The sequence below is a fragment of the Nesoenas mayeri genome, assembly GCF_963082525.1.
Source record: "Nesoenas mayeri genome assembly, chromosome: 10".
NCBI classification, from domain to species: domain Eukaryota; kingdom Metazoa; phylum Chordata; class Aves; order Columbiformes; family Columbidae; genus Nesoenas; species Nesoenas mayeri.
Genome location: NC_137560.1, coordinates 3,964,409 through 3,983,464, shown reverse-complemented (window position 1 = coordinate 3,983,464; position 19,056 = coordinate 3,964,409). Strand labels below are relative to the sequence as shown.

The 19,056-nt window shown below is 41.2% G+C and overlaps 1 protein-coding gene across 4 annotated transcripts in view; it reads right to left on the bottom strand.

Moving 5' to 3' along the window:
- Positions 1-553: 553 nt before the first annotated feature.
- The window catches only part of HDAC11 (histone deacetylase 11), a 30,171-nt gene continuing 11,668 nt past the window's right edge, over positions 554-19,056 (bottom strand). The window contains exons 5-11 of one of the 4 annotated variants that reach the window (XM_080350738.1): positions 15,448-15,490; positions 14,231-14,307; positions 11,987-12,049; positions 10,100-10,196; positions 6,185-6,363; positions 2,340-2,525; positions 554-1,366 (exon numbers count right to left, since the gene is read on the bottom strand). In XM_080350738.1, coding sequence (XP_080206864.1) covers positions 1,337-1,366; positions 2,340-2,525; positions 6,185-6,363; positions 10,100-10,196; positions 11,987-12,049; positions 14,231-14,307; positions 15,448-15,490 — 675 coding nt within the window. In that variant the 3' untranslated portion in view covers positions 554-1,336. Of the gene's footprint in view, positions 2,526-6,184; positions 6,364-10,099; positions 10,197-11,986; positions 12,050-14,230; positions 14,308-15,447; positions 15,491-19,056 lie in introns of all 4 variants that reach the window. The other 3 variants (XM_080350737.1, XM_080350739.1, XM_080350740.1) reach the window with 3 other exon arrangements.

Below are 19,056 nucleotides of genomic sequence, written 5' to 3'. Positions count from 1 at the left end.
TTTTGGTTTCAGCAACCAAGTCAAATATCACGCTAAATTAAATTTTTTGAAAGACATGAAGAGTTCTCTGTTTGCCAATTCTAACTTCACAATGAACACTGAAAACGCAGTCAACACGTCCATTGCTTAACGACGGCAAATTTTACAGATGCGTCTGAAAGCGACTGGCAGGCTCTTCTGCAAACATTCTTTTCTCTCTGAAAAGACATTGATTTATAAAAGACCTCTAACAAATTACTGCGACCTTAACAGAAGCTTAGTTTAGTTTAATACCTGTAACAATAAAATACGAGTTACGTCCCCTTATGTATATTGTGAAGTTGGAATTAGAAAGTGATTGTAACCCCTTACGATGACATCTTAATAAGTATTTGGATGCAAAACTTCCAAGCTCACTGTAAGAGGCCAAGACATGAACTCTCAGAGAAGCCACTTGCTGTTGACAAACCTTGTACCGTTCAGAGTTTTGGTTACATCTTCTTGTCTTCCCAATAAACTGTTCCATTCCAAGTATTTGACAGCCAAGACACATGAAGTAAAAAGTCAGTCAGTGTTGTTCAACGTCATTTTAATTTCCACCGAGATAAAATAATAAAAGCATGTTAACACAAACAGAAAATGTCTTGGAAAAGATGATAAGGTATTATAACAGTTTGAGTTTGTAGAAATTTAAGTTATAATTTTGTAAAAATTATACGAAAGAACAACATCTTTCAGTAACATCAGACAGTATAGAAAAAATAAATCAACATCAGTTGTACTCTGATGATCCTTCTAGTAAGAAATTTAAAAGTGCCTTTTAATAACAGTGTTGCAACTCAAAATTAGTGCAATATGTCAAATCTCTTTTAAAGCAGATATTTATAGCAATTGTGCAAGTTCTTACAATTAACAAACCTCAATCAATCTAAAAATTAAGACTAAGTGAGGTAAGTACTCTAATTAGAATTAAACATTCCTTAAATAGCTTATGCACCAATTCTACACGGAAAATACTGGTGTTCCTACATAGAAGGGCTCCAGCCTAAACACAACATCAAACTTGTACTAAGGGTCAGTGAATACTTGGAAGTTAAAGCTCTTGCAAAATATACAGTTTAGTACATTTACGACCCAATGCTGCAAACAGTACCTAAAGCAAAATACACCAATTGAAATAAAACCTGGCTTTACAGTTAGCGCACTCAATTTGCTTTTGAATATGTTATTTTGTTCCCAAATCCTCCCAGAAGCTCCCAGATGCTTGCACATTAACTTCATGTAGAAAGTTCACTGTATTTTTATCTGTAAATGTGAACAATTTGCTTACCAACTATGACTGCAACTATGAGTACCATTACTCTTCCAGCAAGTCAAAAACACAGCACTAGTTGGGGGGAAAAAAACAAAATCAAAATTTCACTGTTTCATACATGACAAGCTGGCAATAATAAGCTACCTTGTATTTCTATATCATATTTTCCGCAAGACTTCTCAGAACCCTAAAATTAGCTTTCCATTTCATTGTCGTTTCTTTGCTCTGTGATTTATGATGCATAGTAACTATTGCCTTTTATATGCAGGCCTCGTTTTAAAAGAGGCAAAAACTAGACTGGTAATGCTGAGCCCTTAATGGCTCATTTGCATTTGGCGCCAAAGGCATTTCATATTTTATTTCTCAAGGTGTTTATAAGTAGGATTTAAGTCACTATCAACAACAGGAATAAAATACAAATTAATGAACTTTCGTTCTAATAAGCTAAGGCTTAAAAGCCTACCGACTGTTTTTTATAGTATTGCACTTTGCTTTAGTATTAAACTGACATTTCAAGCCAGCACAGAACTCGTTTTATAACAATATTTCAACAGAAAAAGCAATACATAAAAAGCACTATCTTAAAAAAAAAATGCCAGTAGGTTCAGTCCATACATTTCCCACCACAGTCCGAACTGCATCACCTCAAATAGGCCTGGGACAGTCTTTGGATACCAACTGCATAGTTCTTTCAACATAAGAGACTACCCATAACACGAAGAGAAGCAATTAACGCTTTTTACAGTAATATTATAGTGTGAAAGACAGTACCCTGGAGTTTATGTCTCCATTAGCTTGAAAGGATTTGTTGCCTTTGCTCAAGACAGCTCCAGAAGTTAGACACCATTACTCTGTGACTGCATATTATCTCTACGGTGTTATTTTACAGGCAAGCTGAGTGTTCTTAAAACATTTTATTAACCCTGATAATGACGTGGAGACTCCTCGCTCCTAAAGCGGAGGCTGTTTCCTACAATTCAGGAACTTGTCATTGCAGTGACAAGTTGCTGAAGTCTTGAGCAGAGTCTCTAATCATCTGTTCTACCTTGGGATTCCCAGCTCCGCTGGCCGCCAGCTCCTTGTCAATGAGCCCCAGGCTGTGCAGATTGAGGATGGAGTCGGCGATAATCCGCGCCGTCCTCTTCTGGTAGCCCCCCGACGTCACCATCAGGATGGGGATTCTGCGCCTTCTGGCAGCCTTGAATACGACTTCATCGCGCTTCACAATTCCCTGCAGGTTCGCAACAGTTACAAAGGAAAAAAGATACCAATGTGATATTTTAGTTGTAGCCTATGGCTTATGGATTTATAGTATTGGATGCCTGATAAGCAATTAAGCCCTACGTTTTACAATATGAATAAATAAATGCATTTAAAGGTCCCATTAGCAGCTTTATATGCATAAGTCAGTTTAAAAAAAAAAAAGGAAAAAATCAAAAATCCTTGAGTTGGTTTTAGAGGACACAACAGATAAAAGTCTTCACTGTAAGTTCATAGAAGAATTCCTGCTCAAAGGCCATAAAGCCTAAACTGAGAACAAAACTTAGAAATGTTCACCCTGTTTCCAGGGCAGGAATTGAGCTCAGAAAGGCTGCCTGGATTCAAAGCGCTTTGTCTTGTGCTCGACTTGCATCCTCTGACAAGGGTTTAGCAAGTTGACCAAAATTTCACAAACCTACAGAAGAACCAGAAATCCAAATCAGATTTTACACGTTTGCAATTGCTAGCTGAATTTTAGCTTGTATTAAAGGAACTGGAAGCTCATTACTAAAAGAATCCATGACTGAAGAGCGAGTTGAAGAATTTAAGTAATGGTAAACCCACAGAAAGGAAAATAAATTCTAGAAAACCTCTTACTAATAGAGAAAGGTATGGAACAACAAAATAACAAAGACTGCTGTGCTGTCATTGACCCATACAACAGAAGACATGCAGTCTCAAATAAGTACACGTGGGGGGAAAAGAGAACTGAGAAAAAAGTGCAAACAGAATTAAAATCTACTTTTGGGGAAAAATGAAAAGCAGAGAGTTCCAGAGGTACATAGGAAGCATAAATAATCCATTGCAAGTCCACAAAAAAAGACTAACAACATAATACACAACAGGTTACAATGGACAGCTCAAAATTTCACTGCAAAGGCTGGAGAGGGGAAAGGAGTAAAATGCTATTAGATACAAAAAATTTAGGAAGCAGCAACAAAAGTGTTACAACAAAATGAATATGCACTACTCAGACTGCTGAGAGGAAGACTGTAAATACATCATTAAAAAAAAATTAGACCACAAACAAATGGTAAAGGGAAGTCATACGATTCAAATGTAGCTGAACAAACACTTTGTAAAACCATAGAACAGTAATGGGTTTTGTACAGTTTGACACAGCCCCATAAAAGAAGAATGGGAGTGCGGAATAATAACTGAAAAATAAGACAAAGGCAACTGCAGAATTCAATGAGGAACAGCTCCTTAAAGACTGTAAGAGAAGAAGAGATGTGCGTCCCTGGGGAAGCAGCACTGCATCCCGAGCCGGGGTGGTCACCGCAACCCACAGGCCCCATCCCACTCCAGCATCTCCAGCTGGGAGCACCCGCGGAACACGCAGGGGCTTCTTCCAGCAGTTGTGTCACCAGCAAAGAAAATGCATGAAATGACAACGACAGCCTGGTACAGTGCCCACTTACAAACAAAGACGAGAGGGACTTACCTGCTACACCCCAAGTTTTCCTTCTGTAGCCTCAAGCACCAAGAAACCATCACTCATTGCACTCCGAGGAGGCATAATTTTGAGTAGAAGGAGGACTGTAGCAAGATATTAAAATATGAATGACATCTACAACTGTAGGACTGAAGACTGGACTAATGAACCTTGATGAGATTAATTATCCAGTTCGCTGTATGTCCAGCAGCCTGGGATTTCAGGCTAGTGGAGTGTGCCCTTCACACCTTGGCCAACAAGATCAGACAGGCAAGAAACCCTGCCTTCATTTCACAAACCAAAGGCCAGAGCTACAGAAACCTTTTCTCCACCAGGCAGCGGAGGCCCTGGCTGCACAGAGGGACGGCATTCTGCCTTTCATCTCAACTTGTGACCAGAAGAATCATCTCACCTTTTCCCATCCCTACATTTTATCTCTTTCCCGACCCAGCACCCAGCAAGCTGTAGCAACTCCTTTTTCAGGCAATTAACATTGCTCCTTCTCAAACGGCAAAAAGAATTTTGAGAAGCCACATCTTAAAGTATTCTCTGCCTACCACCAGCTTCCACTTCACAGAATCCCAGAATGTCAGGGGTTGGAAGGGCCCTGGAAAGCTCATCCAGTGCAATCCCCCCATGGAGCAGGAACACCCAGATGAGGTTACACAGGAAGGTGTCCAGGCGGGTTGGAATGTCTGCACAGAAGGAGACTCCACAACATCCCTGGGCAGCCTGGGCCAGGCTCTGCCACCCTCACCAGTGGAACCTCCTGTGTTCCAGTTTGCACCCATTGCCCCTTGTCCTGTCACTGGTTGTCACCAGAAGAGCCTGGCTCCATCCTCCTGACACTCCCCCTTTCCATATTGATCCCCAGGAATGAGTCCCCCCTCAGTGTCCTCTTGTCCAGCTCCAGAGCCCCAGCTCCCTCAGCCTTTCCTCACACGGGAGATGCTCCACTCCCTTCAGCATCTTGGTGGCTGCGCTGGACTCTCTCCAGCAGTTCCCTGTCCTGCTGGAACTGAGGGGCCACAGCTGGACACAAGATTCCAGGTGTGGTCTCCCCAGGGCAGAGTAGAGGGGCAGGAGAACCTCTCTGACCTACCGACCACAACCCTTCTCCACCCCATCAATGAGATCTTACACATCAGGTCATACCCTCTCCAAGGTCAAACCCAAGCAAGTCCAATCACTCCAGCTTTTCTTTTCTCCTTAGAGACTTTTCCACAGCCATGGAAACAAAACCTGGAGGCTCAGAGCGGGTCCCAGGTCGTCCCACCTCGGTGCATCGAGGACTCTGCAGGCAGGGAGCAATGGAGCAGCTGCTCAGTGATAGAGATTATAAGAATAAGGAAATGCAGAAGAAAGCCAAGCAAACCCAGCAAGGAACCAGAGCTCTGTGCCAAAGGAAGCATTTGAGAAGTAAAGTACTGCAAGACAGAATGAAAAGTGAACAGATCAAGCGTTGGCTCAATTAGAAGGGAATTCAAGAGCTCACAAATCAGTAAAGTACTTTTCTGTATTGAACTGGTGGACACTAAGAGAACCAAATGTGAAAACCGGAGAGAGACAGAAGTGTGGAGCTGTCAAAGAAGTAATCGCTACAAAAAGAAGAATATATGAGATCTGTAGGTCTTTGTTCATTTTGAGAAAAGCAGAGTTGTTCTACCTGGAAGGTAAAGACTTCCATGAAGCTATACAGAATGAATCAAAATTTAAATCTGGTACCAAACTGAGGAGAAGGGAAACTGAACTGAAAAAGGGTAATGATAAAAATTCTGTTTCTTTGCTAAGACTACACGGACAGGCTGCACTAAATTGCTACAACTGGAAGATACCAGAAGAGCAGCTTAAAACAGCTGGGAGTGCTACAGAGATAATTAAATGTAACACACATACTGGAGAAATACATCACAAAATGTGTTAGGTGAGAGTAGAAGAAACAAAAACACTGGAACAGGCACCTGAAGAACAAAAATATTTAGTCAGGAAGAGACAACAACAAAAAAATGCTGAAAGAGCAACAAAGCTGTACCTGTATGAGTCTGTAACAGGAAAACGCTCCCGGTTAAAGTACAGTCCTTACCTTCACCTAACAACGAGCACACTACCCTTCAGCACCTGCTGAGGAGTCAAAGTCTGTTGGTAGATGATATCTGATATCATAAATATCCAATATCATAAATAATGATACAAACCTGAGGCGAAACAGCCAGTCCTCCCAGCGGGTCGCCGTCCAGAATGTCAGTGCCAGCGTTATAAACAATGATATCAGGCTTTAATTCATTTAACGCTCCTTCCACGTGAGTATGTACCTTCTGAAGATATTCCGTGTCCTCTGTACCCCACTCCAATTCCACCTTGCGTTTAATGGCACCTAAAAGAGTCTTGACGTTATTCAATAAACAAAGTATTGCTTTGAAAGAAAATGCAAGGCTTGGCTAAGCAGGAGAAAAAGATAATATTTCTGGAAGTTTTGTAAATACATTACATTTGCACAGAACCTTGAAGAAAATTGTTCAACTACTTGTTTTCTAAGCAAATGTAAGCACAGTGACCTTGAGAAAATTCCACTGAAGAGAGAATATTAGATGCAGGGTAGAAAAAGATTATAGATATATATAGAGAGATAGATACATATATATCTCTGAGACAAAAGTAGAAAATGTTATTGAAAAGCAGCTGATCTACATGTCCCTGAATGTCAGGGATTGGAAGGGCCCTGGAAAGCTCATCCAATGCAATCCCCGCATGGAGCAGGAACCATTTACCAAACAGCAAAGAAATCATAAAGAAAATAATTAACTGAAAAGTAACCTAACTAAAGCATAAGGGAAAGAAAACACTGAATTGCTATTGCACAGGGAACAGCTGGGGGAAAACACAAGGTAAGTATCACTGAGAAATTATTAAGGTGTTTTGTTTTTATCACAACACTCAGAACTTAACAGCAAGGGATCATGAATTTATGTGAACTGCTTTATGAATGTATAATATAACAGGATTCAGCTTTGCCCCAAGCATTTTTAATTTCATGTTCTTACCCTGTAATCCTACCAGAAGAACAAATATCTACTCTTAATTTAAATCCAATTCTTTCTAATGCTTCTAATAAAGAAGGGTTGAGAAGGTAGAGGAAAGAAACCCGAGGCCTGGCTTTGGGTGCTTTTACAGACTTCCATCTAACTCTGAGTCTGAATTAATCACATCTATGTCAGAGGTGTTTCAAGGTACAGTTTCCACCTCACCACACCCTGTGCCTTGAATTCACTGACTTGGAGTCTTAAGTGTGAGCTCAGCACCCACCAAGTGTGCCCAAATGCATTCAACACAGGATGAGACTTATTTATTCTCCTGATTGCTGGGTAGGGTTTTTTCCTGCTTTCCATCCTTGTTGAACATTGGTCAAGCATTCTTTTTCTTTATTTTATAGCATGGACAATAGTTTCAAGATTTGTTTCTTCGTGATATTTTTCCTGAATCTTCTCATTGCTAGAGATGTTCATGTGAGTCTGCACAGCTGTGCTCCTGAGAGCACCACTTAGAGCCCTCCAGGGTGACAAACGCAGAGCTGGGGAGGAGGAGGTGAATACAACGCTTGGGGAACAAATAAGCCTTGTTCTGATGAAACCATTAAGAAATTGAGACAAGATCCCACACCTCTGCAGATCTCTTGTCTTCAACAAAACACAGAATCAGTGATTAGTTACTACCCAGATCAGGGACTGCTGATGGACATGGTGGATCCACAGGCCAGAATGAACACAGCTTTTGCATCTAACAGCTTTTGTCCATCTCTTGCTAATTAGTGAATGTACTTCTACAGCTTTGAACCCTGTAAAATGACACTTGGACCAACAGCAATGCTTTTTGAAGGCCTGAACTTTGAGTTTCAGCTGTCAACTTCTTACATTCACCCCTCAGTGAACTGGTGCTTTCCCCTATTTATTTTCTTCCTCTTCCTAAACTCCTGTGTCATTCCAAACTACTTCCCCTTAGGGTCTCATGGTTGAGCATTAGGCAACATCAGCTACATTGGTTTTTTTTTTTTTCTCCCCCCCCAGTGAAGTACATGGGGCAAAAAGAAAAGTACATAAGAGACTCCTGTAACAAAACGTGAAGAAAATGAGCACGAAGCACAGGGAGCCAATGATGAGTTAGAGCTCAGCCTAATGATTCAGACTCTCAGGTTCAAGCCTCCCTTCACAAGATGCCCTTTTTGGTCTCACCTTCCTCTGCTCACTCAGCACGAGTTTAGAGTATTTAGCTGCTGAACTCCTGTTCAGACACGTTATGCAAACTACAAGGACGACATATTCACCTGCCTTGGGCTGCATGTTTCTGCCCCTTGAGCTTCATCTGCAGAATGGGACCGGCAGCACCGCCAGCTCTGCAGGAGAGGGGCGAGCTCAGGGCTTCACAATTGTCAACAGGGGCTTAATCTGGTTTGGTCCTAATCCATCTGTTCAAAATGTTGCCATTTGACATAAAAACCAATGAATGCTTTTCTTAGGGTAAAAAAATCATTTGCCGGAAATTTGTCTGCTTAGACACAGTTTGCTTTAAAAGGTCATTTTTTAGTTTAATACCTTGAAATACATACACTAAAATTTTCCAAGTCTTTACTAGCTAAAAAACACAAGTCCAATGCACTGCAGCTAATTCTTGCCAAGAATCCAAATTAAGTATGCTTTTCAGAATGACAGTGTCACTGAAGAAATCCAATAGCAGAAGAACATCTCCCCCAATAGACTATGATTCAGTTACAAATTAAGCCTGTAATAAAGGACAGTGTAACAGAATCAAAGATCAAATCAACCTCGGGTATTTGCATTCCGATTTAACCATTATCAAAACCCCACTAATTCGGTGTGACAGGTCACCAGACGCAATAGGCACATCACAATAGAGAACAACAACAAGAACCAAGCACCAGCTCTTCACATTCGCATCACTTCCTTCTGCTTCCCACCTTGGTTGGCATTCAGATGCACCTTGTTCTCTGGATGCTTACAAAACAAGCTCTACTGAAAAGACAACACCTAAATATGTCATAATTTATAACTTTCAGAAGAACATGAAACCTTTTTATACAGTAATAGCTAATCCCTAGTGAATTCTTATTTATAAATATAGTATAAGGGGAAAATTAAGTTTTAACAGTCATCTTCAAATCGAATGGATTATTTAACTCACTATGTGAAGTACAGCAGGAACTTTGGAATGCACTGCTAACAAAGTCCATGTAATACCCACACCTCGCATTCCAGAAATGAGGGGAAACGCTCCAGTGTCAACACTATTGTGATGTATCACAGTGATCATTGAAAAGTGTATGTTGTCCTGGTTTTGTCAAAAAACAAGTTTCTCTCTTAGTGAATTTGCCTGTCAGCTAAAGCTTCATATTAGCTGCATTTTCCTGGAGAACCAGACACATGTTTTGGTGAACACAGCAATGGAATGGGAAGTTATTGATAAGTGTGGATGGACATCTCGTCAGAGGGGCAACGAGAAACAAGTGACCAAGAGACTGACCAACTGTGTATAACAGCCCATTCACGTGAATACTTCATATAAAAGTGGGAGACCACGAGGATCTCGTCCCTCTTCCCTTTTCCTTATGGCCGACATTAGGAGAGGACCTTGCGAGTCATCCCTGCGAACTGAGGCCAGTGACAGACTGAATCCAGCTCCAACTGGCTGCAGAGTCCAGTCCAGGCCTTCGGGTGCCGGCTCTGCAGTTGCTGCGACTTTCAAGATTGGTTTTGTATATTTTGTATTATTTTCTCTATTTTATCAGTAGCATTAGTAAAACATGTTTAACTTTCTCAACTCTCTTCTCCCTGTCCTTCTTTCCCTCCCGATCGCCTGTGCTGAGTGGGAAGGGGGAGAGGAGGTTAACAATACATCTGCCAGGGTTTGATTGTCACCCCACAATCAAAACCCTCAACATATGTTCAATGTGAAATTCAAAAAAAAGAAGGCAAACAAACACAAAACACACAACAAACTACGTAACATTGTTGCAAGGAAGCTTATTAGTCAATGAAGAAGTTACTTAACAACACAGTATGTCTTTTACACTTCGGAATATGAATTTCAATTGTACTTACGTTTAGCAAATCCATCCCCTGGATAAATATATCTATTGTACACATCCATAATATATACCCGATGATCATCCATAAAGTCCCTCTCATGGCCATTTCCCTGAAGGAAATTTACAGTTAGCTATTGCTACCATACTAACACAGAATTAAGTAATCTGCAAATTCTAGAGTAATTAAGACTATAAAGACCTAATATTTAAAACTCCTGAGTCGTCATCTTAGAGTGTTGAAGGTTACTTTGAGGTGTGGAGTTTGGGGGCTTTGAAGACTGCAAGAATTATCAAGATCAGCTGCCTTATATCTCTGTGAAGGTAATTATCATGGATATCGCCATGCATATAAGAAAAATACACAAAAATTAGAAGCTAATTGTCTTCAGCAACATCGCAAAAGCAGCTGTGACCACCAAACAGATTTCTCATCTGCCAAGCATGGGAAAAGACGTCACTTTCAAACACTGCAGGAATACTCATCTTCTTATAGAAGGATTAATAAATAAACAAAGCAGACTACAGCTCCTCTGATAATTCAAACCTTGGTGAGAAGCAATCCCTGGAAAAATTACAAACGGTAAAGACCCAACAGTTTAACCTACTGTTTAATAACAGGAACTCCCCACAAAAAGACTGTACTGGGCGTAAAAACAGACACTCAAGAGCAAACTCATTCTAAATATCATATTGCCCTCTCCCCTATTTCTCATTTTAAATAGTATTCTTTCGGTTCTCTTTTTGACTTTTTTCCATTAGTCTAAAGATCATCTTTTCATGGCAAGCACTAAGATCATTTTGTTGAAATCAGTGTGTATCATCCAGGACCCCAATCTAAGTTCATTTACACTACATTTCCACAGGTACATCTTCTGTTATTCAGTTATATACTTTATGTTCATTTTGCAACGCTTCCCGAACAGGCAGATAAAATATATTCCTGCTACAGCTTCCCCTGCTGGAAACAAAGAAAGAATGGCTGGGCTAAAGCCAGTCAATGGGTGTGAAAAATGGCAACTTCCACCTATTTCTTTAGCACCTTTGGTCCACAAATAAGAAGTTCATGGATAGAAATCAAGAAATACGAGAGTCCCTGGGTGAAGCATTTTCTTATGGAAGGTGAAACGCGCCAGCGCACCAAGAATTGGAACATGCACAAGATAGATATATATATATATATATATATATAATTCCACATGCTGACAGAGATGGCTGAAGAGAATCACAACCACAAAACATCTTTCTATTGCCATGAATAACAACACAGAGTCAGCAACTGTAGGATGCCTTCACTTGCAGATAAGAGAACTGCCAGAGGATGGAAAGCTTGCAGCCATTAGGCTTCCTCACTGCCACGCAGCTACTTAAAAAAGGTTTATGTTTACATAATAAAGTATCTTCAATGCTTCAGACTGGACATCATTTTGGTGCATTAACTGCTTTTCTAAAAACACAATTTGCCTCCTTTCAGGATTTATTTTGGAAATCCTCCCAAAGATGAGATTTGTTCTCAGTACCCGCAGTAAATCCCTTGACCGGGGCAGAGGGACGTGTTTGTCACACCACGAACCCCAGGCCAGGCTTTCCCAACACCGCAAAGATCACTGAACTAAGTGTAATTCTGCTTTAGAGACTCTTCTGGAGACTGTTCTGCCTCAGATCAGTATGCAACTCAACAAGATTTTTAGGTCTAGCCACATGATGGAGCTACAACTCAGTTCAATTTCACTAAACTGGCTTAAGAGCCTTTTGGGCCATAAAATAATTAAACAACTAAACTGTTCACAGTTTCCTTCATCTATGATCAACTCTGTATTCTGCAAGTTTATACTACTATTAGAAAAAATGGTATTTATTACACATTTGTATCTGCAGCACTGAATACAGGTAAGCTACTCACCTGATGAGCATCCAGATCAATAATTGTGGCTTTAGACACGCCTTGTACTCTTTCAAATAAGAACTGGATATATAAGCAAAGAAAAAGGTGGGAGAAAGTTACGAGGTTAGGTGACAGATTAAACTGAAGGCTTGAAGCTTACGCAGTATATTACTGTTCTGATTTGAATGTTATGTGTGTCTATTCATTTCATTCACCAAATAAACGGCTAAATACTTCTAATAGATTTAATTACAAAAGCTCTAGTTACTTCCCATAAAAATATAATGTTGGTATGCAATAAAAACCCCATATGTTTCCACCAGATGAGACATACATTGCACAGTCACCTGTGCAGGTGTCTGCCGACCTGTAGAGAAAGTTCACAGAATCCCAGAATGTCAGGGGTTGAAGGGCCCTGGAAAGCTCATCCAGTGCAATCCCCCCATGGAGCAGGAACACCCAGATGAGGTTACACAGGAAGGTGTCCAGGCGGGTTGGAATGTCTGCACAGAAGGAGACTCCACAACCCCCTGGGCAGCCTGGGCCAGGCTCTGACACCCTCACCCCCAACAAGTTTCTTCTCAAATTTAAGCAGAACCTCCTGTGTTCCAGTTTGCACCCATTGCCCCTTGTCCTGTCCCTGGTTGTCACCAGAAGAGCCTGGCTCCATCCTCCTGACACTGCCCCTTTCCATATTGATCCCCAGGAATGAGTCCCCCCTCAGTGTCCTCTTGTCCAGCTCCAGAGCCCCAGCTCCCTCAGCCTTTCCTCACACGGGAGATGCTCCACTCCCTTCAGCATCTTGGTGGCTGCGCTGGACTCTCTCCAGCAGTTCCCTGTCCTGCTGGAACTGAGGGGCGACAACTGGACACAATATTCCAGGTGTGGTCTTAAGTTGATGGTGAGAGGGAAGAAGGAGACTTCTGCTCATCTCCTTTCTCCCACAAGGTACCAGACACAGGACCAGGGATGTGTCACTGAACAGCATCCCACACTAACTTATAAAGTAGATTCCACAAATGAGGGGTGAGCCCAATGGAACCGAATAATGGGCAGTAAACCCTGTAGTAAGAGCAGCTCCACGCAGGTGTAGCTGGTGCATCCTCGTGTCCTGCACCAGCCTGTAAAGCTGACAGTGACCTTGGTGCTGCCAGAGGCTGGAGCAGAACAAATCACAGCATGGAGGAAGCAACAGCGACAACTGGGCATTGGAATGGGGCGAAGTGAGAGCTGCCCAGGCCCCAAAACACCGGAGCCAACTGCATGAGACACAAACAGGCACAAGTGAGAAACAGCCAGTGACAGCATCCAGCTGCACCGGCACCACATCCAGCCTTTAGGAAAAGCTGCAGCAGGGACTGTCGGCGTCAAAGCCACTTTTAATAATGGAATCCATTTCTTATTCCACTTCTGCGAAGGGAACAAAAAAAAAAAATCTAATTCTTTGGCTCCTAACTCTGACAAGTTACTGTCTTTAATACAGATATCGTAAACTCCAAAGATTTTGTACAAACCCGCTATAATTTCTCAATCTGTCTTTTAATGATAGGGAAAATAGAACACTGTGGATTACTTTGCTGCAAATTACCACGTGCTGAAATTAGCATGTTATGTCATATAGTGTGCTGCAATCATTAGAGCTTTTTAATATTTGATTATTACTGATACTTTATAAATATTCTAGTATACAAATACACCACAGTACATTTGATAAAAATAAGCCCTAATTGCAGAAGACTCTTGGTTCAGCCTTTCAACAGCTGAATACCAAATGTATTCATTCACATTCAGTGATCATTTAGGAGACATTCACATTTTTATTCATGAGTTTGAACCACTCTGAGCACTGCCTAGTGCAGCTTGATTCAGTGAGAGGATTTCTGTCTCTGCATTTGTCTTGATTGTAACCACTGAAAACTAACGGGGAATGTTCAGGTTCGACTGCAAGGCTATAGGGTAATTATCACTGAGGAGACTAAAAGGTGGTTTGATTTGTAGTGGGTTTTCTCAAAAAAATCCCCACAACATTATTAATGCAATTGTAGTGGTTCCTATTTACATTCGTAATTCTGACCCCTGCGACTCTGCCCTTCCAATTAATACTGCATATGCATTATGTCTGCAGCATCACGTACCACAGTTTTCCTATCCCCACCCATCTATAGATGGCTTCATTTTCTACTAGTAAGATGCAAATTAGTTTTTATGGATTTATGTGGATTTTTTTTCCATCTGCACATCTGCTTAAATAGCACCTCTTACCTTTATAGCCAGGGTGATATCGGCATACGCGCAAAATCCTCCACCTTTGTCACTTGAGCAGTGATGAAAACCACCCCCTAAATAAAAATGTTGAGGAAGTGAAAAGTGAGATACTAAGGAATATAGATCGTCTTTGAAAGACACAGAGTTCATGTACATGTCAGGCACATCTTTAGCAAATACCCCGCATAGAGCTGTTGAACCTTTACCAGCAACCTGGGGCTTCTGTACAGACCTTACATGTGGCACAGGACCTGCAGCTGCCCATGTCCAAGGGAATTGTCCCTTCCAAGAGCTGAGACACGCACATCTCTAACACCTGCTGCTCCACGGCAAAGCATCGCTGGGAAAGTTCAGCTCCCCCACGTATGTCTGAGCTGGATAATTAACATTACGGGGCAGGCAAAAAGGACCTGTACAAAGTTCTTTCCTATGCTGAGCACCAGGTCAGAAAAAAAACCACCCCAAACTATGACTATGGTGTTATCAGTATTTGTACATACCCGTGTCCTTTGCAGACACTTAGATCGGAAGAAACTTTGAACAAGTTGACTTAGTAGATCAGTAAATATAACAGGCTTTGGGGGTTGTTTTTCACGTCTATTTAATTTTTAATATTAGACACTCACTTTGTACAAGATGTGTCTAAAATAATGGAAAAATCCCAGAACTGATGAGCTCTATGAAAATGACAAGGCAAGTATTACATGGCATAAAATATTGCTTCAATAGTTTACTGGGTCTGTGTTGCTATTTGCTATGAGCAGGACAGCAGATTTATGTTCACTATATTCTTCAGAATTCATTCAAGTCTTTTCCAGGAAAAACTGCACAGCAAAAAATAGACAGTAACTGGTACAGCCCTGCTCTCCAGCATAGCAACCAATTCCTTCATCTGGTATAATTTATATATTAGCTGATGAGATCTACAAAAATTATAATTTCATGAAAACAAATATTTTATTGAAATAGCTACATCTATTGATATCATATCTGTATCATGTTATCTTTTTTATTTCAAAAAACATTGAATTATAAAACTGCAATACGGGTGATAGTGAACGAGAAAACAAATCTAGTATTCTTTCCTTTTTTTTCCTTTAGGGTTGATTTTGGTCAAACACAATGCAGTGACTATTATTACAAACAGAACACACATCATGCTAAATGAAATTGAGGATACTTTAAACACACCATCTAACGCACTATGTACTTACCCACGTTGATTGCCCAGCCTCTATCAACAGCAAGTTTTCCTGCCTTAAGAAAATGACAGTGAGAACTTCCCAAAGGAACAAACCACCCCAAGCGCAACTCCTGCCGTCCCAACGCACCCACTGAATTCTGGAATATTTTACCACCACAGCTCATTCTGAAACAAATCTCTGAATACAAACCAGACAAAACTATCCTCAGTGTAATTAGTAAAAAAAAAACCAATTGATCTGTTATCTTTATTTCATTTTCTGGCTGTTGGACGATCAAACTGTGCTTTGCAGAGATGAACACCCAGCCCCAGCTGACAAAGGGAAAGGGAAGGTACAAGTGTTGGTCAGAGCGATGAATTAGCAACAAACTGCTTTCTGCTCACGTAAGAATAGGAGTAACATAAGCTCAAAACCCTGAAAATACAAGTTAACATAGTTCTGGCTGAGAGGGGGGACAGAAAAATGCTACAGTATGAAGTGTCCTGACTTGGTTTTTTTGAATGACACAGCATGTATAGTATAGGATATTACCAATTTTTTTCCCCTCATATACAGAAAACCTGTGCCTGTATCTCTCCTTTGAACTCAAATGACAGTCAGAGAAGGGAAAGTATCAACAGAAAAGAGATAAACAAGGCTTGAATTATGATATTTTAATTGGAAAACCTGACTTATCCTGGCCAGGAAGAGTCAAGCAAGTGTTTAGTTGCAGTATTCCTTAAGTGTCACATTAAAAAAAAAGACACCACCAGCTATAATGGGAGAAATAAAAAAAGGATAAAGAGAGATTATTCTTTTTCATAATCACAGAAAGAACGTATTACGCCAGGTCCTGTGCTTTGGCCACAACAACCCCCTGCAGCGCTCCAGGCTGGGCACAGAGTGGCTGGAGAGCAGTCGGGCAGAAAGGAACCTGGGGGGACTAATGGACAGGAAGCTCAACATGAGCCAACAGTGTGCCCAGGTGGCCAAGAAGGCCAATGGTGTCCTGTCCTGTATCCAAACCAGCGTGGTCAGCAGGACAAGGGCAGTGACCCTTCCCCTGTGCTCTGCATTGGGGAGGCCACACCTGGAGTGTTGTGTTCAGTTCTGGGCCCCTCAGCTCAGGAAAGAGACTGAAGTGCTGGAGGGTCCAGAGAAGAGCAACAAGACTGGGGAAGGGACTTGAGCACAAGCTCTGTGGGGAGAGGCTGAGGGAGCTGGGTTTGTTCAGTCTGGAGAAGAGGAGGCTTAGAGCTGAGCTCAGCACTCTCTAGAACTACCTGAAGGGCAGTTCTAGCCAGGTGGAGATTGGGCTCTTCTCCCAGGCATCAGCAATAGGACAAGGGGCCATGGGCTTCAACTCTGCCAGGGGAAATTGAGGCTGGAGATTAGAAAGCAATTCTGTGCAGAGAGAGTGGTCAGGCATTGGAATGGCTGCCCAGGGAGGTGCTGGACTCACCGGCCCTGGAGGTTTTTAAACTGAGATGGGACATGGCACTTAGTGCCATGATCTAGTCAATGGACTGGAGTTGGACCAAGGGTCTCTGAGGTCTTTTCCAAGCCAGTCTATTCTATGATTCTGTGATACATCATATAGGAAAGGAAGTTTGGGCAGTTGAGAGTTTTTCATCACCAGTATTTATATTTGAACAGTTCTAATTTAGTATTAAGAAAACTACTGGGAAATAAACATCATCCTGTTACGAACATGCTAACGTACACAAATTAGATCTTGAGAAAAGATTGTAGTTTCTGAACTATAAAACCCATTAAGTCACAGGGAAAGCACATTATCTGTGATTTAGCATACTTGCGCAGGGATTCCTCACCAAAACTCAATCTTCCCAGATTGCTAAGAAATCATTAACAAGTACAGAAACTCAACAAGAATCTTCACGATAAATGGGACCATCAGGAATAGCACAAGATGGTACTTCTGACTTGTGCTGTACAGATTTTACTGCCTGATGAATCAAAACTGCTTTTAAAGCACATAGCTATTTCCCTATAGCGAAGAATAAAAAAGGTAAAAATAACAATATATGGCATCAAGATCAATCCAAAAGTGACCGGTGGTGTCATCTGTATTTCAGAAGACATGACACAAAGACTTAACAGACAACTCGTGGCTCTCTCTTCTGCATGACCACACTTGTAACTAGTGAATGCACATCTATGAGTTATAGATAACATAAGCACAATGAAAAACATCACAAAACTATATAAAAGCATTAACTAGTGAGAACCAAGTTGAAAAAGATCTCACACATGCTACTGTCAAGACCCTGATGGGCTAATTCAAGTAAAATTAGGAAATGGGATTTAAGAAGTGAGAGCAACAACAGGTGGAGAACAGAGTCCAAGATGGGCAAGACATATACAACAGATGTTATAAAATAAAGCCATTTCCCAGTCATAAGCCTGAATTAAACCAGACTCGGGAAGCTGCAGGATACTTACCCACAGCAAGCGTCACGGAACTCGCTGCTGTCCTAATGATTTTGGAAGAAATCACTGGCCATTCTTACCTCGCAGCTCATCAGAATAAGCAGCAGTTAACTCACTTCACCCAGACAACTTCAGCAGCAAGAGGTGGCTTTTGGATCTTTCCCTCTCCTACCCCCATGTTCAAAAACTCACGGGAAGTCTTCCTTTGCTACTTCTCTGCTCTGATCGCAACTCTCACCTTTTCCTCCCGCCATAAACAAGATTTTTCTGAACACATGCATAGGTTTGTCGATACATTTTGCAACTACTCCGAGTACAGCACAGCATCCTGAAGAGCTACATGACAAATACTACATTCCCCACTATAAATAATAAGCTGTGCCAGTTTGCATCACAGCTCAAACAGGACAATATAATCAAACTTTCTGTAGAGCTCCCAGTGTTTAAATACGTATTACCAGTGGTTTGGATATTACAAAGAGAGTTAAGATGCCACATTTCAAACAATTAAATCGCACTGTTAGCAGGTGTTTCCGAATCCTCATTTAAGCCCAGTCCATTCTATTCCTTTCTCCGCTACCTTTTGGTGACCAAACCTAACAAGTGGCAGAGAGTTACTTTTACATACACACTTGCAAATCCAGCAGCTGGATAGGACACAGATTTAACAACAGAGTACTAAAATACTGAGAGAAATTGCCACTTTTTTCTGATAAAGAATCAGGCATTGAATAGTTCTATCATTAAAAAAGTAAATACAACAGAAAAGCAGGACATTTTATCTTGCCTTAACATTTCACAACAACTGGCTCTAGACTGTCACTTCACGCGGCAAAACCCAAAAGAGCTGCAACACAATAGTGCCCAGACCCACTTATAAATGACAGCAGCGACAGTTAATCTCACGTGAGCCCCACAAAATTAAAGACGACTCGGAGAGCTGCTTCACCAAGCTTCTGTGCTCCCTCACATCATCCTCAGCTTAGGCTCACAAACAGATTCAGCCTTTCTGATTGTTTCTGAAAACTCTACTGCACTGCTATTTAAAGACTACTCATACAAGAGCTCTTCACATTATTTATGTCTTTAATGGATGCTTGATATATTCATGAAGGTAAGCATTTAAAAACAAGAAACCTTGATTTCAGCACACAGATTATTAAGTACCTGCGTTTCTGTTGACAGAAG